At 38.0% G+C, this 22,729-nt stretch overlaps 1 protein-coding gene across 1 annotated transcript in view; it reads left to right on the top strand.

The window, feature by feature from the left end:
• Positions 1–22,729, top strand: part of DDX42 (DEAD-box helicase 42) — a 36,222-nt gene that overhangs the window by 4,421 nt on the left and 9,072 nt on the right. The window contains exons 2-10 of the mRNA XM_055575530.1: positions 5,785–6,021; positions 7,758–7,908; positions 13,081–13,142; positions 14,469–14,505; positions 15,342–15,491; positions 18,811–18,915; positions 20,385–20,504; positions 21,586–21,762; positions 22,303–22,431. Of these exons, the coding sequence (XP_055431505.1) occupies positions 5,801–6,021; positions 7,758–7,908; positions 13,081–13,142; positions 14,469–14,505; positions 15,342–15,491; positions 18,811–18,915; positions 20,385–20,504; positions 21,586–21,762; positions 22,303–22,431 (1,152 nt within the window). The 5' untranslated portion in view covers positions 5,785–5,800. The remainder of the gene's footprint in view (positions 1–5,784; positions 6,022–7,757; positions 7,909–13,080; positions 13,143–14,468; positions 14,506–15,341; positions 15,492–18,810; positions 18,916–20,384; positions 20,505–21,585; positions 21,763–22,302; positions 22,432–22,729) is intronic.

Here is a 22,729-nt window from a genome sequence, read left to right as displayed (position 1 = left end):
TGGCTTATTTCTTTTATTTATTTCTGGCTGGACTAGGTCTTCGTTGCTGTGTCCAGGCGTTCTCTAGTTCTGTAATAGCGAGGGCTACTCTCTAGCTGTGGTGTGTGGGTTTCTCATTGCGATGGCTTCTCTTGTTGCAGTTTCCAGGCTCTAGGCACGAGGGCTTAGTTGCCTCAGGGCATGTGGAATCTTCCCGGACCTGGGATCAAACCTGTGTCCCCTGCACTGGCGGGTAGATTCTTATCCTCTGCATGACCAGGGAAGTCCAGCTTATTTCCTTAACTTGACGTCCTTAAGTCTCATCCATGTTGTAGCGTGTGTCAGAATTTTCTTCCCTTTTAAGTCTGAGTACTATTGCTATGTATTTATCTTGCCACATTTAGTTTATTCATCCATCTGTAGACACTTGGGTTGCTTCCACCTTTTGTCTTGTGAATAATGCTACTTGGAACATGGGTGTAACAAATGTCTTCCCTGTTTTCAGTTCTTTTGGGTATATACTCAGTCAGGAGAGGAAATGCTGTATCATATAGTTCAATGGTTTTTTAAGAAGCCACTATAAAGGGAGCTTTGAGAAGACCCGTGAATGGTGGACTACATTAATTTTTTAATGTCCTCACTATGTTTTGACTTCCTTATTAACTATTGAGTAGATTTCTCTTCTCCAGTGTTTGCCTAGAGAATGCAAAGTACTTTTCATAGACTTATAACCTAAGCAGAGGAGGGCTCATTAAAAAAAAAAAGATAAAACCAAATAGAGATTAGGTTGGCCATCTTGTGCTTCTTATATCTGCTACAGTCCCTCAGACCTCTGATTGTTGAGGACCTGTAGCCATACACATGGACTAATAGTAGGAAAACTGTTCAAGAAAGTCAAAATCAGTGGTGTCTGAGGATGACCTGGCTTAGATTTCATCAGGACAGCTGGTTGGCTAGATAGTAAGGCTTATAATAATAGGAGCTGATGGATTTCACAGATACTGGGATGAATTTTGAAGAGCCTGATATTTATCCATTCAACGAAAAATTTTTGAGTACTGTGTACACCAGGCACTATAGATACTATGTTGGACAAAACAAGAAAGTCCTTGCCCACGTGGCGCTGACATTCTAGTCAGTGGGTTGTAGAAAGCACAATTGTTTGGCATTGCTGGAGACAGTTAATCGGGGAACATGGGCAGTGTGACCTAGATCACACTAGTGAAAGGTGTAGGGGCACTTAAGGGTTCTCAGTCTTTGGGTTGACCCACATCTTGGAAGAGTTAAAGTATTGCATATTTTTAAGCTATTAAGCAACTCTCACCTGCCCAAGGTCATGCTGCTTGCCTGTCTGTAGAAGTTGAATTTTTAAAACCAAGTATTTGATTTATTTCTCTTGTAATTTGAGCCCTTTGGTTATTTAGTGGGATTAATTTATGCCCATCCTTTTCTCCTGTCCTCAGCCTAGGGGGAAGTGTTATTTACTCCTTGTTAAAGGTTTTGGTCTTTTCTCTTCAGCTCTCGGCAACAGCTTGTTCCTGTGATTTTTCCTGTCATCCTAAATCTTCAGTTTTTCTATTTGTGTTGGCCTTTCCTCTTTAGCATATAAACATGGTTAGATGTCTTCCTTAAACAAAAAGCAAAATTCCTCTAGTTAACACCTCACACTCTTTTTCACATTGGTAAACGGCCTAGAAAGTAATCTGTACTCCTCTTGGCCTTGTCTTCAGCCTCTACCCCTTACCAGTCATCACTTAACTTTTTCCCTACTGCTTCAGCAGGGGCTTTTCAGTTCTTACCCACCCCCCCCACCCCCCCCCGCGCCCCATCTCCTCTTTTGTTATTAACATTGGACATTTCTTTCTGCTTCTAAAACTTTGCACCATCTATGTCACTGTTCTCTGCTTCTCTCTCTCTCTCTCTCTGTTCTTTGTCAGGTTTTCACGTGAGCTTCTCTTCCCAATCCTTCCTAAGTATGGACCTCCACTAACACCCGTTTTCTCGCTCTGTCTGCCCTCTCTGCTGGCTTATCTACATTAGTAACCTCAAATGCGGACATCTCGTGTGGGACCTATAACTCCTTCACAGATCTCTCTCTGCACTTACAGACCTTACTTGCCCGCTATCCTGAGTGCTCCCATAGGTACTGTGAACTGATCTCACTTTCTATCTGCTTCTCCACCCGTGACTTTTCTGGGTTTCAATCTCTGTTAATGGCACCGTCATTCACCCAATCTGTAAAAGCCAGAACCCTCCAAAATTATTCTAGACTCGTCCTTCCTCCTCAGCTTCACGTCTGATTTGGTCATTCTCCCCAGTTGATTCTTCCTCGTAAATACCTCAGTAAAACATCAGATCGACACCCCACCCTTCCTCATAGCCACTTCCTTAGTTTTGTAGTACCTTGTTGTGGTTTATCTACATTTTTATGATAATGTCCTAACCACTTTCCTTGTGTCCCAACTTTTCATGCCATCTCTCATCTGATCTCTCTAAAATGGTGATCCAAAACATGTCCTCTTTTTTTGCTTAAAATTAATGATTCCTTACAGCTGGCAGAGTATATTTTTGTATGGTGTATTCTTAGCATAGTATACCAACCCTATATCTGGGCCCTTTGTCTTTCTGAACATGTGCCTGCAACTTTCCCAAAAGTCCTAGAGAACTCCAGCTGCACTGAACTATTTCTAGTCCTTTGTGGTAGCATTTACAGTTCCTTTGGTCTAAAATTTCTCTCTGGCACTTCTTCCCTGGTCTAATGCCTCTTCAGGTTTAAAAAATTAACACGACTGTCATCTCCAGAAAAACTGCCTTGTCCCCCATTCATGGTAGGTTGGGTACTCTTCTACTGGGCCATCAATGAATGCGCTTTCAGTAATACCTCTACACATCATTTCTTTTTGTAAGCTGCCTAAAACTACACTGAATTCCTTGAGTATGGGACTGTATCTTTCATAGATAAATGCCCAGCACCCAATACAATGCCTGAACTTTCTCAACAGGCTTTCAATAAGCCATGAGATTATTCATGTAATTCTTAAAATCTACCAACGTTTGTTTTTTCCATCCTTCCTTTACCTGTCTATTTCAATGGCTTGTTTATTGTTAGCCTTTTATTATGCATTATATACACAAGGAAAAGGGATAAAATTCAGAATCCAAAATTTAATGGATTAATTATTAACAGCCTCTTATTATGCATTATATACACTAGGAAAAAGGTTAAAATTCAAAATCTGTAATTTTTGTTGCTTAGGAACAGCTCTTGGAAGGCCAGGCTCACAGATTGGTTAAACAGTACTCTCAGATGCTAAAATTTTCTGGCTTGTAAATCTTCTAACTAAATATCATCTCACTAGAATTATGTTGATTCCTCTTAAGGGATTCCAGAAGAAGGCAAGAAACGGTCTTAATTATGTTTGAGTAAGCTATTACTTACTAAGTGCTTACTCTAACCGTGAATATTTTCTACGAAAGGTCCAAAATGAGTAAAGACAGTCCCTACCTGGAGTTAAGGGTAGAGATTGACATAGCATAAATCAAATTTAATACTAAACAGACTGAACTAAGTACTGTGTAACAGCAGTAAAACAAAATCGGTGAGCGGGGTATAGAACCAGAAGAGCAGAGCATATTGTTCCTATTCCTAGTCACTTCAACAATGCCATCGTAAAAAGCAGTTTTTGAAACTCTTTTCACGTTGACTTCAGAGTCTTTTATAAAAATATAAACTTTTCTTATTAATGGTAAACTTTAATACCATTATTAAAAGAGAAAAAAAGTAAAATTCAAATGATTGGTATTAACATTTTGATAAATAGCCCTCCAACTATCTTGGTACAGGTACACATATTTTTACATTGAATCATACCACCAACCTTGTTTTATGCCTTTATCATGTTACTCAGTGTATAATGGACACTTCTCCATAAATGTGAAACTTAAAATGCACTTTCCCTTTGATAAGCAGTTGTATTTTTAAAAAATTGAGCCTAAGGAAATAATTAAGAGTATGGACAAAGATATATGATATGTTTCACAACTTAAAAAAAAAAAGAAACAGAAGTAGAGAAGTGTATTTATTCACATAGTCATGTGTATCATAAGGTGAAGAAATCAGTAAAACAATTTGTACAGTATGGTTTCAGTTTTGATCTTAAATTGTGTGTGTGTATACACATGCATAGAAAAAATAGCAAAATATATCAACAAAATTGTGTATCTGGAAGAGGAGTTTCAGGTAGTGTTAAATTTTGTTCTTTTTTGCTTTCTGAGTTTTCCGCTATTCTGTGAAACTTAGGTAACTTGTTTCATTAAAAAATGGTTTTTTGAAACCAAGGCTAATAAGATAAAAAGTTTTATTTTTAAATGAGTTTGATTGATGCTCAGGAAATTTCTTTGTAATCTTTAACATTAGGCTAACTGAATAAGATATTCAACTGGCAATCAAATCTTTTTGAAGGGTATGACATTAAATACTGAATTCCTGTTCCGATTGAGATCTCAGTAAAATAAATTATGGTGTCTTCAGTGTTTCAGGAAATGTGACTGTTTCAAGGAAGGGAGTTCAAGAGGGAGAGGAGTGTATGTGTGTGTAAAAGTATGACTGATTCCCGGAGAGAAAGGGGGCTCAAGATGGAGGGGAGGGTGTGTGTGTGTATGTAAAATTATGATCGATTCCCATTGTTGTACAACAGAAATCAGCAATTTTGTGTACAACTTTACACAAAATTGTAAAGCAGTTATCTCCCAATTTAAAAATGTGTATCAAAAAAAAAGAAAATGTGACTGCTTTATTAAGGTTCAGTTCAGTTCAGTTGCTCAGTCGTGTCTGACTCTTTGCAACCCCATGAATCGCAGCACGCCAGGCCTCCCTGTCCATCACCAACCCCCAGAGTTCATTCAAACTCACGTCCATTGAGTCAGTGATGCCATCCAGCCATCTCATCCTCTGTCGTCCCCTTCTCCTCCTGCCCCCAATCCCTCCCAGCATCAGAGTCTTTTCCAATGAGTCAACTCTTCGCATGAGGTGGCCAAAGTACTGCAGTTTCAGCTTTAGCATCATTCCTTCCAAAGAACACCCGGGGCTGATCTCCTTCAGAATGGACTGGTTGGATCTCCTTACAGTCCAAGGGACTCAGGAGTCTTCTCCAACACCACAGTTCAAAAGCATCAATTCTTCGGCGCTTAGCTTTCTTCACAGTCCAACTCTCACATCCACACATGACCACAGGAAAGACCATAGCCTTGACTAGACGCACCTTTGTTGGCAAAGTAATGTCTCTGCTTTTGAATATGCTATCTAGGTTGGTCATAACTTTTCTTCCAAGGAGCAAGCGTCTTTTAATTTCATGGCTGCAGTCACCATCTGCAGTGATTTTGGAGCCCAAAAAATAAAGTCTGACACTGTTTCCACTGTTTCCCCATCTATTTCCCATGAAGTGATGGGACTGGATGCCATGATCTTCGTTTTCTGAATGTTGAGCTTTAAGCCAACTTTTTCACTCTCCTCTTTCACTTTCATCAAGAGGCTTTTGAGTTCCTCTTCGCTTTCTGCCATAAGGGTGGTGTCATCTGCGTATCTGAGGTTAGCATATTGAATATCTGAAGTCCAAAGTTAAAATTTTTTTAATTGAAGTATAATTGATTTACAGAGTTGTGCCAATCTTTTTTGTACCAAAATTAAAATTTTAATTGAGAGGCAAATGTTTAAAATTGTAGGTAAAGGTTGGAAGAGACATAAACATCAGTGGGCTGTTCACTTTATATAAAGTTAAATTTGTACGTGTGTCTTGTTCCTAACAGATCAGTCTCTGACGCCATGAACTGGAATAAAGGTGGCCCCGGCACCAAGAGGGGCTTTGGTTTTGGCGGTTTCGCCATCAGTGCTGGCAAGAAGGAGGAGCCCAAGCTCCCGCAGCAGTCCCACAGTGCCTTTGGGGCAGCCAGCTCTGCTTCCGGCTTTGGAAAGTCGGCTCCACCACAGCTCCCTTCTTTCTACAAAATTGGTTCTAAACGGGCCAACTTCGATGAAGAAAATGCGTAAGTGGTAATAATATCTGGTATTTAGCAAGGTTAGTCTTTGAGGTATTCATTCCATCAAAAAAATTGAAGCAAAGAAACCATTTGTTTCTCAAATAATAACATGACTTCTTAAATTGGTTATCTCACTGAATTGCATTGTTTCTAACAAGTTAAATCGTTACGTTCACTCATTCACAAGAAATATAATACTTGTGTGGTCCTTTATTTTTCCTTGTTCCAAAACGGATTTGAGGCCATTGAAACCTAAATATGGCTAAAATGTTTTGTTTAAATTGAATTACTTAATTTACATGGTTTTTGATGTTCTTCACTGAAGTTTTTTATTTACAGCATAGAAGTTGTTTGGTAAACACAGGCAGTTATCAGAACTGGTAGAGACATAGTTTGACTCAACACCGAAGTCCTTAAAACTGTTAAACTGTTGTGTTGTAACATCTTACAGTGGTAGGAAAACCTCAGATTTTTGCTCACAGTTCTCAGGAACCATATTTACCAGTTACCTTTTGTAGCTTGATTGTCTAATAAAGTGATTGTTGAAAAGCTGGGGTTTGAAAGTTTGAGCTCTAATTCTTTACAGATTTTAAGTTCTTCTTTTTTTTTTTTTGCCAGGTCTAAAGAAATGTTATATTGCTATTATTTCTAGCCTGGTCATTACACTGTTGAGCTTTTTTTTTTTTTTTTAACCTTCAAGATCACAGTTTTTAAAGTATTTAGCAGCATTTTAAAAAATTGGTATATTATTTAGCAATTAAGTTTATAAGTAAGTGTTTAAGATTTAGCAAAGTCCAGGATCATTATTCTAGAGACCAGTTTACCAGCTCAGGGATACATTAAATGAAACTACTGTATAAAGAAATATGCATTTGTGTGTGTGTGTATAGCATATAAGAATGGTTAGAGCTTTTAAAATGAAGACTTGAAATACTTTGAAGTTTAGGCAGTAGTTTTGATCTCTTTAATATTCTGTTGTATTACTCTTTCATTTAATTCTGAGATGAGCTCTAAACAGTATTTTTGTTTTGTTTTAGTGTATAGCTATATCGATATTCTTTTCTGGGATATCTGTTAGAGGGAAAGTGGTACTTTTTCCAGATGTCGAAGTTGTTTTCTGAATACGTAACATAGTATGGTGAGGAAGTGTGGTTCGTGTACAATGTTATATAAGTTTTGAGTGTACAACAGAGTGATTCACAGTTTTCAAAGGTTATTCTCCTTTTATAGTTATAAAATATTGGCTATACTCCTGAGCATTTATTTTCAGTTCTAGAAGTTTTTTTGTTGGTTCTTAGAAAATAGCCCAGAACTTCTTAAGAACATCTCTAGCCTTATGAATTTAATATCTAAAAGTTTTTAAAGTGTGGTGAAGAATAAACTAGGCTTTTGATATTTCATACGAAAGTATTTTTCCCATAGCATGTGCTTTAATATTTGCTGTATCTATTCAACAGTGATATGTTGTTGATAATTTTGTATTGAAAACTCATCCCTTTTGACAGAACTAGAAATGTAATTTTTAGCAGACACTACTGAAATGGAGAATCTGCTGTGGTTTTTTTGCTGTATTAGAATTTGGCATATATCAAGTGATACTTAATAATTAAGTCCTAAGCCAAAGGACCAAAATCTCTTTAATGGTAACATATACATACCATAATAAAAATTTTGTTAAATGAAAGAGTCACCCACCCCCAAATTAAACATTCACTTTATCAATCATGAATCTTAATTTTCAGATATTTTGAAGATGAGGAAGAAGATTCTAGTAACGTTGATTTACCTTACATTCCTGCTGAGAACTCACCTACCCGCCAGCAATTCCATTCCAAGCCAGTAGACTCTGACAGTGATGATGATCCCTTAGAGGCATTCATGGCTGAAGTGGAGGCAAGTATCAACTCTGCTACGTTAACATCTTTAGCAATTAGAAACAGGTCAGATTAACCTAGTGCTTTAGTCCTCAGAATTTGTTTATTGGCCCTTTGTTGAGAGAATTTTGCTCTTGTATTCCATAGTTTCTTAAATATACTTCCATGGCCCTGTAGCATTTTCAGAGATGATTGATGCCTAGGAATTTGAACTGTAACCCTTGAACATAGTGGCTCAAGTGTGTGTGTGTGTGTGGTATGTTTTATTTTAATAATTCTTGGTATAGTCTTAAATGGAATGAATACTATCTTACTCAGTCTAGCTTTTATTGAATACATATTTATGTAAGGTAATTAAACTTAAGGAATTTGCTAAAATTACAGATTCTGTATTCCGTACTTTTGGTATTTATTTCTTTTTATCCATGTTCGTGACCTTGCTGTAGAAAATGAGACTTGTGACCTCTTCCTCCTTAAAACTCTTCTCACTAGGCTTTTTGTGATTTTGTGCTTTTCTCCCATGTCTCTGACTTTTCTATTTAATTACTTTGTATCATGAAGAATTTCAAACACATAAAGTAGAATAATAAGATGAGTTCCCAAATGCCCTTCACCCTGCTTTATCAGGTAACACTTTGGCCAGTCTTTTGTTATCTGACACCTCCCACCCCCTTTTACATTATTTAAAGTAAATCTCCGACATATCATTTCATCTATTGGTATTTCTATGTCTTTAACTCTTAAAAAACAACTACCATGTGATTACACCAAAAAAAAAAGTCCTTACCTAGCCTTGTGACTGTTATCTGTCATTCTGGTGATTCTCTTCCAGTTTCTCATATGATGATTCTGCTACAGTTCTCTTTATTAATGTACTATCTTCAGGTTTTATACATTCCTTAGTGACCTCACCCACTTCCAAAATTAACTTCTGTGTGAATAAATTAATATCTTTAGATCCATAGTCTCTCTTTAGTTTCAGCTCTGCTTTTCTAGAAACATATTGGCTGTTTTTACATGGATGTGTTCCCCTGGTCCCTTTAACTTGTTTTTGTTTTTTTTTTTGGCCCCAGTAAACAGCTTGTGGAATTTTAGTTTCTTAACCTGTGATTAAGCCCTGGCTCTCCACAGTGAAAACACAGTCCTAACCACTGGACTGCCAGAAAATTCCCACAATGGCTTTAATTTCTTCCTTTAAATAGCCCCTCTTTTTTTTTTTTTTTTCCAATTTTATTAAGGTATAGTTGATTTACAGTGTTGTGTTAATTTCTTCTGTACAGCAAAAAAGTGACTCAGTAATTGACTGAAAAATTCCATGTACAGAGGAGTCTGGCCGGCTATAGACCGTGGGGCTGTAAAGAGTCAGACGCGACTGAGCATAGCACACAGCACATATACTCATCAAAGATACTGGCCTATACTTTTATTTTTTGGTAGTGTCTTTGTCTGGTTTTGGTTTCAGGGTGATAGTGGCTTCATAGAATGCCTTTGGGAGTGTTCCTTCCTCTGTGGTCTTTTGGAAGAGTTTGGGAAAGATCAGTGTAAGTTCTTTGTATTTTTGGTAGAATTTCCCAGTGAAGCTACCTGGTCCTGGACTTCTGTTTGTAGGGAGTTTTTATTTAATTTCTTATGTTCGATCTGTTCAGTTTACCTGTTTCTCTTCTTCATTCAGTTTTGGTGGGCTGCATGTTTCTAGAAAGCTGTCCATTTCTTCTAGGTTGTTGGATTTGTTGGCATCTAATTGTTCATAGTATTCTCTTACGGCTTTTTTGTTGTTGTTATAGTTGTGATTTCTTCTCTTTCATTTATTATTTGGGTCTTCTCTCTCTCTCTCTCTCTTTTTTTTTTTTTTTTCTTTTTTGCTGTGTGGTATGTGGGATCTTAGTTCCCTGACCAGGGATGGAACCTGTGCCCCCTGTATTGGAAGGCAGAGTCTTAGCTACTGGACTGCTGGGGAAGTCCCCTCTTTTTTTTTTTTCTAGTAACTGATCAAGCATGTTCATGTCTTGCTTCATTTATTTCTCAGAATAACAAAGGTGAATAGGCAGAAAAACTATAATACTTCTTAACTGATAAAAAAACTCAACCCTAAGATAATTCAGATCACTTCTCCAAACCACATTGGTACTGTGTGGCAGAGCTAGGATGCAAATCTGATTTTTCTTGCTTAGTAGTACTGAGAACTAGCTCTTGTCCAGAACATAGTGCTGCCTTCCTCTCATCATTTGCCAGCTTCTGTCAGTCTTTACAGTATCTCTTATATCTGTTTCTGTTTCCATTATGGTCATCTTCCCCTCTACCTTAACTCTTACCTGTCTAAATTAATTCTCTCCTTTCTTTAGGCTCTCTGCTCTCCTATTCATGTAGTGTACAGCTACAGAGTAATTGGACTGAAGCGTGTTTCTTGTCATATTACTTCTCTTACTCAGAAACTGTCACTTCATTGTTTATGAAGTAAAGTCCTTCTAGATTCCTCAGTTACTTGTTACCTGAAGTCTTCAGCCAGAATTCATCTCTCCTCTGAGGAAGCAGGGGGTAAAAGAATCCAGTAAAGATGTGGTTTTGTTTGGTGTAAACGATGCTTTTTAAAAATAGGAGCCAACATTTTTTAAGATCCGGAGATTTTTGTCTAAAAGATCAGTCTCCTGAAAAGTGAAAAATGTGGCAAGACTGGGACTGCATTCGTGTGTGGCAAAAAACAGGCTGTTGCCGACAAAATAACTGCCTGCTTTGGGCAAGGCAGGCTTTTTCTACTTCACCCATCAGTCCCTATTGTCTTCTTGACACTGAGGCCATCGCTTAGAGCCTTTTACCGTCATATTTGTGTTATAATTTTCTTATAGTGGAGAAGTAGATTTCCTGAGTGTGGGTCTGTTGTCAAATATCCGAAAATAAAACTCAGGACTATGTGTTAAAAGAAAAATTAGACCATGCTTCTTTAGAATATTCGGGGCTTCCTCTGATGCCTCAGTAGTAAGGAATTTATCTGCCAAGCAAGAGATGTGCGTTTGATTCCTGGGTCAGGCAGATCTGCTGGAGAGGGAAATAGCAACCCACTCCAGTATTCTGGTCTGGGAAATCCCATGGACAGAGAAGCCTGGAGGGCTACAGTCCATGGGGTCACAAAGAGTCAGACACAACTTAGCAGCTAAACAAAAACAACTTAGTAAAATGCAAGCAAAACATGTCCGTGTCAGAAGTATAGAACTTTCCTTATCTTGCCTCACTTCATTCATTGTGAAATTGCTACCCATTGAGTATTTTGGGTTTCCCACCTTTGATTTAGAATAAATTACTTTCCAAAGAGTGTATACCTAAAAAGTAGCAGAGCCAGGATTCAACTCCAAAGCCCATGTAAACTCCAAAGCCCATGTTCTTTTTGCTGTATCATTTAGCATCTGAGTTCTTGTGTTGTGCATTTCTGCATAATGCTTACCAGAACTACTCAGAACATACCTGTGCTTTGCAAGATGGTAGCAATTTTGTAAATACAGTGTGTTAAATGATTCTCTCTAGAAGTAAAGGCAATGGATAAATGGTTTGTTTTGTTTGAGATATCATATACATATTGGTTTAGGTTTTTTTTTTTAATCTTCTTGATACATGGACATTTCCCAAAGGGCTGTGTTTCTCATTATTTTTTCAGATCCCTAGTGATGAATTAGAATAAAAATCACCTCTTGATTTTTGAGGTTTAAATTTAGATTTAATTTTTGGTAGTGCAAGCTGGCATAACCCTTTTTGAGTAGGAGTATCCAAGAATGGTCCAAATTCTCTTGCTTGGAATTTCAAGTAGTTGAAGCTGTTTGGAGGTTAAGTCTTTTTGATATAACATCATTCTTGCAGATGTTTTCTGCTGTAGTATCCAAAGGCATTTTGCTGATTTTTGGACAGAGATTGGATGTTATCTGATCTTAGGGAGAGTGTTGTTGCCAAGGTATTGCATTAATCCAAATCAAAGAAGTCAGAAAAACTCACATTGCTTTACAACAAAAAACAGTTCGCAGAATGTGTTTTTTTAAAAATGGGAAAACTGCATGTATTTAAGTCCACCCCAAAGGGTTCTTATTTCGTAGATTTATTTGTTGTTTTTCCGTTGCTAAGTCGTGTCTGACTTTGCAACCCCTGGACTACAGCATGCCAGGCTCCCCGTCCTTCACTGTCTCCTGGAGTTTGTTCAAACTCATGTCCATTGTCAGTGATGCTGTCTGTCCAACCACCACATCCTCTGTTGCCCCCTTCTCCTGCCCCCAGCTTTTCCCAGCATTAGGGTCTTTTCCAGTGAGTCAGCTTTTCCCATCAGGTGTCCAAAGTATTGGAGGTTCAGCATCAGTCCTTCCAATAAATATTCAGGGTTGATTTCCAGTAGGATTGATTGGTGGTCTTGCAATCCAAGGGACTCTTAAGAGTCTTCCCCAGCACCACAGTTCAGAACACCAGTTCTTGGGTGCTCAGCCTTCTTCATGGTCCAGCTCTCATATCTGTACATGACTATTGGAAAAGCTGTAGTTTTGACTATACGGACCTTTGTTGGCAAGATGATGTCTCTGCTTTTTAATATGGTCATGGCTTTCTTTCCAGGGAGCAAGCGCCTTTTAATTTCATGGCTGCAGTTTACTTAGTGCTAGGTTTTTCACCCTAAGGGCATTTAGGGCTGGATAGTTCTCTGGTGGGCTGTCCTGTGCATTGCCCGATGTTTAGAGGCATCTGTGGCCTTCACCCACTGGATGTTAGTAACAGCTCCCCCCACCCCAAGTTGTGCCAGCCAAAAAATGTCTCCTGATATTGCCAGGTGTCCACGGGGGATAGAATCACCCAAGGCTCAGAACCACCTTTCTAGAGCCAGATACAGAAATCTGCATTTTTTTACTAGCCCCTTTGGTAATTATGGAGAAGGCAATGGCACTCTTTAAAAAAAAAAAAAGTCAAGCATTTTTGCTAATTTTTCCACACATGGTATATTTGCAGATAAAAACTATGGAATCTGCATATATAGTCAAGTTTTTAGAACATGGGTATTTCTCTCTAAAAAATAATTGTCAAAAAACAATTTGATTGCATCAAAGTGCAGTTGTCAAAATGCATAGCTATAACTGTGATGGTGCTTGTTTGAATCTAAAAATTCTTTATAAAGAAATTTTCCTTTCAGTGTTTTTAGTTGGTGATTCCATACGGCCTTTTGTTTCATTAGGATCAGGCGGCTAGAGACATGAAGAGGCTTGAAGAAAAGGACAAGGAAAGAAAAAACGTAAAGTAAGTTGTTTTCTCCTCCTTCAGAAAGGTTACATGAAAATTGCTACATTATTGCAAAGCCTGTTCCCCCAAAGTTTATAAAGAAAAATTAAACTACACAAATGTCCTGACTTAAAGTTATTACCTTAAATAATATTTTTGTAGGTAATAGAGATGACTGCATTTGCACTCATTAAAAAGCATTCTCTTTGGTATTCAACTGTAAATAGTTTTTAGTAACCACAAGAGTGAATTACACAGGGAAGCAAGAGAGCATCATTACTAGTTTGGGTTCATTTTTCTGAGTTTTGTCCCCATAACTAATATAAATATAGGTTTATGCATATGTGATTGATTTTTAAGATGTAACCATAATTATATACAAAAAACTATGTATATTATTAATAAATAATAAAATCTGATTTGAGGGTGACATGCTTTAGCAACTAGTCAGAGCTTGAAATACTTTATTTTCTAGGAAAGAGAATTCTCCTCTTTCCCTTGCTGAATATACTTTTCCTAAGGCTTTTGCTACCAAGCACAGGCAGGCAGGTTGGACTTTGCCCTCTGCTTGGCAGTCAGTGCTCAGCCCCTCCCAAGGCTCCTGTGCCACACGGAGGGTCTGCCCTCGCTTGGGTGCTTATTGTGTGTTGTGTTCCCTTCCAGCTACCCTCCACTGGTGGTGTTGCTTGCCCTAAGAATAGCAAGTGCTCTAGGGTAGGCAGAAAGTCGGATTAAAAAGCAATGGTTGTGGGAATTAAGCAACTATACTTTCATAGTTCCTGAGAGATGCAAGTGGAGAAGGTCCACTTCTCCACATGAACTGTTTTAGTCCCAGATTTTAAAAAGAGTTGATGTAGTTTTTTTCTCTGGCCCTGAGGATTTTGGCTGAATGCAGTTACTCAGAGCTAAAAACTCTGGGGCACATTAAGGCAGTTGTGACCATCTTTAGTGTATACCAAATGCAGGTGTTCTTCTTGTTTCTGCTTTTAATACAAAATCCTTTTCACAACTGCATTGTGTTTGTTGTGTGGGATATACAAAGCTAGGGCCCTTGGGTATCTCTTCACAAGTTTTTACTCCCTATATGCTTGTTAGTACTGATATATTTGATGTTTCTAGGGGTACCACATCATCCCATTCAAAAGAAATGCAAACTGCAGCTTATAGTGTGAAATCAGACATGCGTGGTGGATGGATGGCTTCCAGTGTGCTTACTGCTACTTTGTTATTGTTAGTGTTGAGAGTTCCTGTCCTGGATGGAATTCAACACTAATGTGCTATAAGTATGGAGCTGGGTATGTGGAACATTTGCAGGGAAGTTTGTTTCTCCGCTTGTTTTTCCAGGGGTATTCGAGATGACATTGAAGAGGAAGATGACCAAGTGAGTTCCTATGCAGTATTTCTATCTTTTACTTTCACCCCACAAAGTCTGTCCTGGGGACAAGCTAGAGCTTGTCTTCACTGAAATGGCCATTCCTGACGTTCAGCAGGGAATGTCATTTGACTTGCTCCTTTTCTACCTGTGTGACCAGTTGGTAATATAAAGATTCATGTGGCTTTCCCCCATGTTGAAGATGGAAATTTTGGTCAAGTACGATATCAAAAACAAAGATGAGCTTTACTCAGCGTGATTTTTTTAAATCCAAAATTAATGTTTATTCTGATAAATCAAGAAGTAGAATAGTGTGGGATCTGCAGACAACCTCTCGTAACACCTAACCTTGACCTGTTTCTAAGGGTTCTGTTTGTGATTCTTGTGTTTCAAGATGGAACATTCGTTAAATGACAGTCCTTTAGTATTTTTTTCCTCATTCAGTTGTGGGATGGAGAGAAGGGACCTAGAATGAGCCCTTTCTAGGTTGGTGACCCTTCTAATCAGTGTCAGCTTCCAAACTTGGATTGGTAAAGCCACAGCATGTGTTCCACAGCTCTCAGCATGGTAGGTAGTAGACACTCCACCCCAGGAAGGCTGTGGAACTGACAGTTTTATAAGTCTTCTGTTAAGCAACCTAAATCACTTTAGGGTAGTAACTGTCTCATTTCCTCTGATTGTCCCTCTGAATACTGCTATTGTTAAAGGAATTGCTAGTAAGAGTCTTATCTTACTGGGTAGGTATGTATACTGTGCAGTCATCTGGTATGCTGTGCGCACTAATTACAGGAGCAAAAATGTTCTGTTATTCTTGGGTATGATTATGATCTTGTGCTTTCCTGCAGGAAGCTTATTTTCGGTATATGGCAGAGAATCCAACTGCTGGTGTGGTTCAAGAGGAGGAGGAAGATAATTTGGAATATGATAGTGATGGAAATCCAATTGCACCTTCCAAAAAAATCATTGATCCTCTTCCTCCCATTGATCATTCAGAGGTACGGTATTGCTGAATTTGACTCTTCTTTCAAGCTGATACAGTTTTCTCTTTCAAGCTGATGCAGTTTTCTTCAGCTTTAATATTTACGTTTTCCCAATATCAGAGTACTCCTCTGATTCGTACTCCTTATTATGTCATGAGAATATTTCTTTGGAATTTTGTCATATTTGCCAAGTGATTGAATCAGAAGGTGACTGAATGGTTGAGACTTTGTAGCCTGTACTATTCAAGGTACAGCTGAGTCTCTTGCTCACATTCAGTTTTAAGTGAAGAATTGTATTCAAGCAATTGTACTTGTTTTCCATACCATCACTTACCATCTTCCTTTCACTGTGGGTCCCTGGACCTGCATTTGCTTTTTAATTGCTGTAAATCTTTACTATTTTTCCCAGATCTGGGGCAGATGAAAGGCTGTTCTTAAATCAGGAAAAGGAAATGAGGATATCAGTGTACTCACTTGGGGGAAACAATCAGTATTTCATCCAGGTTAAATATCAGATTAGAGCTTGCATGCCCTAGTGATTCTAGATCTAGAGCAGTGGTTTTCAGAGTGTGGTCCAAGGACACCTAGAAGGGTCTTTGCACGGAGTCTACAGAGTCAAAAGAGTTTTCGTGGTAATGCTGAGGTGATTTGCCGTCTTCACTCTGTCGGCAACGGCACTGATGGCTGAAGGCAATGCTGATACCTTAGCCTGAATCGGGACAGTGGCACCCGTTGTCCCAGTGGTCACTGCCTTCTTCCCTGCCTGACTGTCACAGTACCGAAAATAGAAGCCAGCTTCACATCAGTATCCTTGATGAAACAAAAATTATTTAATCTTGACTCTTACATTACTCTTACATTCCATGTGACAAAATGGGAAAGGGCAGGTAAACATTTTTATTGCGTGCCAAGATATGACAGTTGTCTCAAGGAAAGACACTTAGGTGTTCAAGTTGTGAACTGAGCTGCTGCTAAGTCATTTTAGTCATGTCCGACTCTGTGCGACCCCATAGATGTCAGCCCACCAGGCTCCCCCGCCCCTCGGATTCTCCAGGCAAGAACACTGGAGTGGGTTGCTATTTCCTTCTCCAATGCAGGAAAGTGAAAAGTGAAAGTGAAGTCACTCAGTCGTGTCTCTTAGCGACCCCCATGAACTGCAGCCCACCAGGCTCCTCCATCCATGGGACTCTCCAGGCAAGAGTACTGGAGTGGGATGCCATTGCCTTCTCCCGCTAACTGAGCTAGCTGCTTTTTTTTCATGGGACACCATTTTCAATTGAGAAAATGAATGGCATATCAAGGAAAACAAAAGTGTCTCTTGTCAGTGATAGAGACTCAAGTTTTCATGCAGAAATTAGAATTTGGGACACTGTATTCATCACAGTGAGTTTGACAGCTTCCTCCCTTCCAAGTACTAACCAGGCCCGATCCTGCTTAGCTTCCAAGATCAGACGAGATTGGGTGCTTTCAGGGTGGTGGCTATAGGTGACAGCTTTCTAATCCTTAAAGTCTGTTGATAATCAGCCATGAAATGTGTATTTTTTAATTACGCAGTGAAATGTCTTGGATGATCTTCAAGCCATCTCAGTAAACCAGTATTTTCAGAGAGCAATGCATGATGTTACAGAATCATGCATGAGTAAAGGCCCCATTCAAAGTGCAGGATAGACCCATGAATTATAGTGTGACAAAATGTGAAAGTTCGTCCATATGGTTTTGGATTACACAATGAAAATAACCTTTAAGAAATGTGCACCTGTCAAGGTTGAGTGTAGTGTCAAGAGTAAAAGTCTGCAAGTATCTGAAAAGGTTATTAATAAATATTCTTTTTCCCTTTTCCAACTACATATCTTTGGGAGGCCAGGTTTTCTTCCTTGGCTTTAATCAGAACAACACATTGCAACAATTTGAATGCAATAGAAAATATAAGATTTGGAAAAATGTGAGGTAGTATTATAAAATAAAAGTTATCTTTAATAAAGCATATATGTTAAAGTGTCATGAGGTTTGTTATTTTAACATGAATTATAAATTTAAAAATTTTCTTATTTTTAATACAATAAATAACACTAGATAATAACCATTTTTAAAATGAAATCTCATTGTATTTCTGTTAAGTGTAGAGGGTACCTGAGACCAAAAAGTTTGAGAGCTACTGGTCTAGACTAGAGTGTGGGTTATATTCAGTTTTTTAGATTTTCCTTTTGCGCAGCTGTTAACCACTTAAGCAGTTGGCATTTTACATGTGGCAAATGAAGCTACATAAATGAAATCTATTTGGGAGGCTGCATCCGTGATAAAGAGTGAAAATATAATAAGGAAACAAATACAAGTATTTGAAATAGTTGTCTAATAAGATATTTGAGATACTTGACAGAGTATTCAAACTTCATCCTTGCCTGGGGTTTATCCCATAGTTGTCCTAATGTAATGAGAAGTCTGCCAGGAGAGACCAGAAATGAAGAAAGAATACCCTTTCTTCACATTCTTCTTTTTTTTTCCCCTCTTGCTTGGAAGCCAAAGGAGAAAAAGTGTGTGTGTAAAAAAACTTCGATATTTGTAGATTTTTGTTAAGACAAAAATTGTTACCCTCATAGAGCTTCTGTTTTGATAAGAGAACTGAAGAAAAGGGCTTGGTGCAGCATTGTGGGGAGCGTAATAAAAGGTCATGTTAATAATGCTAAAGGAGAACTTAGTTCTTTCTCTTTGTTGATAGTACCATAGAACGATAATTAATTATAAGCTGTATCTAGAATTATGAAATTTTTGACCACTATCAAAGGCTTAAGTTCTCCTTAAAAAAAAATAGATTTATTGTAGACATATCATGTCAGAAAGAGAATCATTTAGCCAGATTCATATGTGGTGATATGCTAGTGTTTCATTTTCTTGGTACAGTAAGCTATGAAAGGAGTAGCAGAAACGACTTCTTCCCTCTTTGGAATTGGAAATGCCTGACAGTACATTTTTTTAAAGTTAACAAAAACATTTCCATGTTTTTAAAAAGAATGGAACTCCTTAGAAATATTATCAGAGGCCTAGATCTAGGTGAACAGCTTACCGGAAAGCATATTTAAATGTTACAGGGTGGAATATCTGAGTCCTTTGGCATTAAAGATTCCTTAGTCTGCGTCAAGGCTGTTCAAACAGGAATGGGAAAAAGTTCTGGTTATACTTTGAGGATTTGTGTCATGAATAAGTGAATTCCTTTTTTCTCTCTAGCTGGTTATGGCTTTACTTGTATAGTATTTGTGAAAGGTGATTTTGCAGTAAAATCAAACTTACAGGATCGAATCTTGAATTCTAGACTAACTTTGAATAATTGGACCTGCAGATTGACTATCCACCATTTGAGAAAAATTTTTACAATGAACATGAAGAGATAACCAACCTCACCCCACAGCAGCTAATAGATCTCCGGCATAAGCTCAACCTTCGGGTAAGTCAGCTAGTAAGGCAGAGATTCATATTAATGTTAATTAGTTCAGGGTTAGTATTATTGCTTATCCATACTGAAATAATCTTGAATTTCTTCTCCCAAAGTCCCTGAACTGTCTTTGATAGAGTAATAATTAGACCCCTTGGACTCTGTCTTGATTTTACTGTTTTAGTTTTACAGCTGTTTTAGGATAGGATTTTTTTTATTTGATGTATACACATGAGTTGCTATATGTATGTGTTCAGTCAACTTTGTGTAGTTTTTTTTTTTAACTGTGTGTTGTGTTGGAACAATAGGTCATATGACCTTAAAACTAATCAGTAAGTGTTTCTGATTGCCATGAGAGCAATGTGCTAATTAAGAACTGTTTTGGGTGGGCTAAAGGCAAGTGGTCCCCATCTTTAGAAAGAGGAGACAAGATTAACTGATGTGAACAATATGGGAAGTCTTAAAATATTTCAAGATTAAGATGCACTTGCTTTTCACATTATATACAGCACGATTTTCTAATTAGATGAAGAAATTAACAACTTTACAAAATATGCATGCACTAATATCAGAATAATAGTTTTAGACTGTCCACTAAAAAGCTTTGGGTTGTACCTTGACCACATTTGTTTAAGGTGCTGCTAGAGATTAAGTGAAACATACGGATAGTACAATGATGTCTGCTCTGGTGTGGACAACTTTTTGGCCATACCAGTTGCTACGTGATGTTTGAACTTGTTTCCTGAGGGGTAGGTGGTTGAGTGGTTTTGTGTGTGTGTGTACATAACTTGTCTGTTTTCAAAGAAGTACCCCTTAAAAAAAACTTTTAAGTGAAACGCTGATTGGAAATAGCAGCATTGCCCCAGAAGCATTGAAAGCTTAGCACTGTTGGAGTCAGCATGGAGGTGGAGCCCCATTCCTCACCTGGGTACAGTTCAGACACTCAGACATTTGGCAGTGTCTGCATCTGCGCTAAGCAGGACACTGTCTCTCCAGGCATGACTGAGATTGGAGCCAGTAGATAGTATCTGTATAACCAGTGGGTTATAGGTGTGTCTGCATTTGGAGCTCATTTGCACTCTATTTCTAGGGTAAATTTTATTTTTTCTACCACTTGGTTAATAGTTATACACATGGAAAAAATAGATTGACTTTTTCCAGTTTTTTTGAACCTGACTTCTTTTTATTTTTTATGAGAAAATTAATTGTGATTGAAGAGATTTCAAGGCCCGTAATCATTTAAAATAACATGACCATTATCTCAGAAATATTTATTTTGGAGTTTTTTTAATGCGAGATTTAGGTCTGTTATTATTTGAATTTTACCTTTTCACACATTGTAAGCTATTAGATATAGACTTAGGTTTTCACTTCTTCATATTCCAACTAAACACTGGAGAGCTACAGGTAAATATTGTTGACCTTCTAGTGCTATTTATATTGAAGTACAAGTCATTCCTGCAAGTCATCTTTGTCTCTAGGTTTCTGGTGCTGCACCTCCTAGACCAGGAAGTAGTTTTGCTCATTTTGGGTTTGATGAACAACTTATGCACCAGATTCGGAAGTCTGAGTACACACAGCCCACTCCAATACAGTGCCAGGTGAGTAAACATGGTCACAAAGAGTCGGGCAGGACTGAACAACTGAACCAAACCGAAGTAAATACAGCAAAAGAAAAATGAAGTGGAATGACATTGTGATCTTTTTTTTTTTTAAACTGACAAAGCAATAAAACACTTTAATACAGGACTGTATTGACATGGATAGAACTTTTGAAACCTTTAAAAATTAAAAAAAAAAAAAGAGCAAAAGTGAATATTTTACCACTCTTTAAGTTACTGATTTCTGTCACCTTCTGAGATGGACCACATTCTGTCCGTGGAATGTGAATCTCCAAATAAACTGCTTTCACTTCACTATGGCTCGCTTTTGAATTCTTCCCTGTGCAAAAGCCAGGGGCCCTCATTTGGTGACCTGTCTTAGGAACTCAACTGAGACCTAGGACATGAGGTGTTCTTCTCCCCTTCATCACTTTTCTTTGATTATAAAAATGTAGCCCACTCTGTCCTCAGGTCAGAGCCCTGTTATCTGGCCACTTGTATCTTTCACTAGTGTGCTGTATTAATAATTCTACTTTTTACCTGTTTTAAAAAGTTGCTAAAGGACTAAGAAGTATTCTTTTGTTTCTGATAAATGTCTTGAAAATATGATCTGAAGAAAACTGTTCATTAAGCCTAAACTGAATAGAAGTTTGTGTGTGGAGAAATTTAGCACCGTCAATTAAGAGGATTCCTTTGTCCATGGCCTGAAACTTCTCATTTATAACTGAAAGTAATAGCTTCTGTTTGCCATTTATAAATGGACTTTATTCTTTTCCACACAGTTCAGTATGTGAATGAGACATTCTGTACCTTCATGGTGAGGGGGGACAATTTTTTTTTTTTAATTTTAGCAATGATAATGTTTCCTACAAATCAAGTTTATGGGAATCCAGATGTTTCATTCTTTTTCCCCCCCCCAGGTATTTCTTGTTATTCCATAACCAGTGTGCATAGCCTAGGACATTTTTGTCCCATTGGAAATAAATGTCATTATTAGTCATTTGCCCTTTCTCAGGGTTGCCTTCAGTTCATCTTTAAAATTGAAAGTTTAGAGTGGGTACTACTTCTCTTTTTCCTCTAGGGTGTACCTGTGGCATTAAGTGGTAGAGACATGATTGGTATTGCCAAAACAGGCAGTGGGAAAACCGCTGCCTTCATCTGGCCCATGTTGATTCATATAATGGACCAGAAAGAACTGGAACCAGGTGATGGACCAATTGCAGTGATTGTGTGTCCCACTAGGGAGCTCTGCCAGCAGGTATGTGGTTTATGTAGAGTGCCCCCTTCCATATGTCAACTAATGAGGACTCATCAGCTGGGTAGAATCACCAGGAAACTGTGTTTTTTTTTTTTTAATAATTGTGTGAAATACACAAAATTTACTATTTTAACCATTTCTAATTAGGTGTACAGTTCAGTGACATTAAGTAGATTCACATTGTTGTGCTCTCAGGAAACTTCTGGAAAATATTGCATATTATGTATTTTCTATATAACCAAGTGATTTGGGAACCAAGTTATTTGGGAACCAATTGATTTGCCTTTTGTTCGGTGAAAGGCAGTAACAGGATCAGGAAGAGAAGTGAAAAAGAATAATCACAACAAGATTTTAGATAGCCTCTTAAGATGTGATAATGGTAGCCTGTTTATTTTCTTTATGAATAAAATTGTGTTTGTATTTTCTACCTTTTGATTTTCTATTGACATCACATTTTGTGTGTTTTTCATAACTCCTTTTTGGACTGTGACAGGTTAGTGTCACAGTGTTTGTTCATATGCCGTTATGTTACCTTTGTAGATCCATGCAGAGTGTAAGCGGTTTGGGAAGGCATACAATCTTCGATCAGTGGCTGTGTATGGAGGAGGGAGCATGTGGGAACAGGCCAAGGCCCTTCAGGAAGGGGCAGAGATTGTTGTTTGTACACCAGTAAGTATGTCTTGGGTTTAAATAGCTTATCAGCCTCTCTCGGTATGGAAAAAAGGTCAGTTGTTGGAGGGCATTTCCCCTGAAATGTAGTGAAGCAGGGTTGAGAATACTCTGAGGCAGTGATAGCTTGTGGCTTTGGTTTAATTTTGGTTGCTGGACTAAAATAGCAGTCTAGTAAGATTCTTTATATGCTACAAATTTCTGTCTGCATCAAACAGTTTTTCTTAACACTGTCCTGGAAAATGGATCCATGCTTATGGAGAGCCTAAGTTCAGAATATGGTCAAAACTGCCTTGAA

This window comes from Bubalus kerabau, chromosome 4, assembly GCF_029407905.1.
Source record: "Bubalus kerabau isolate K-KA32 ecotype Philippines breed swamp buffalo chromosome 4, PCC_UOA_SB_1v2, whole genome shotgun sequence".
NCBI lineage: Eukaryota > Metazoa > Chordata > Mammalia > Artiodactyla > Bovidae > Bubalus > Bubalus kerabau.
This window is presented reverse-complemented; position numbering and strand designations above follow the sequence as displayed.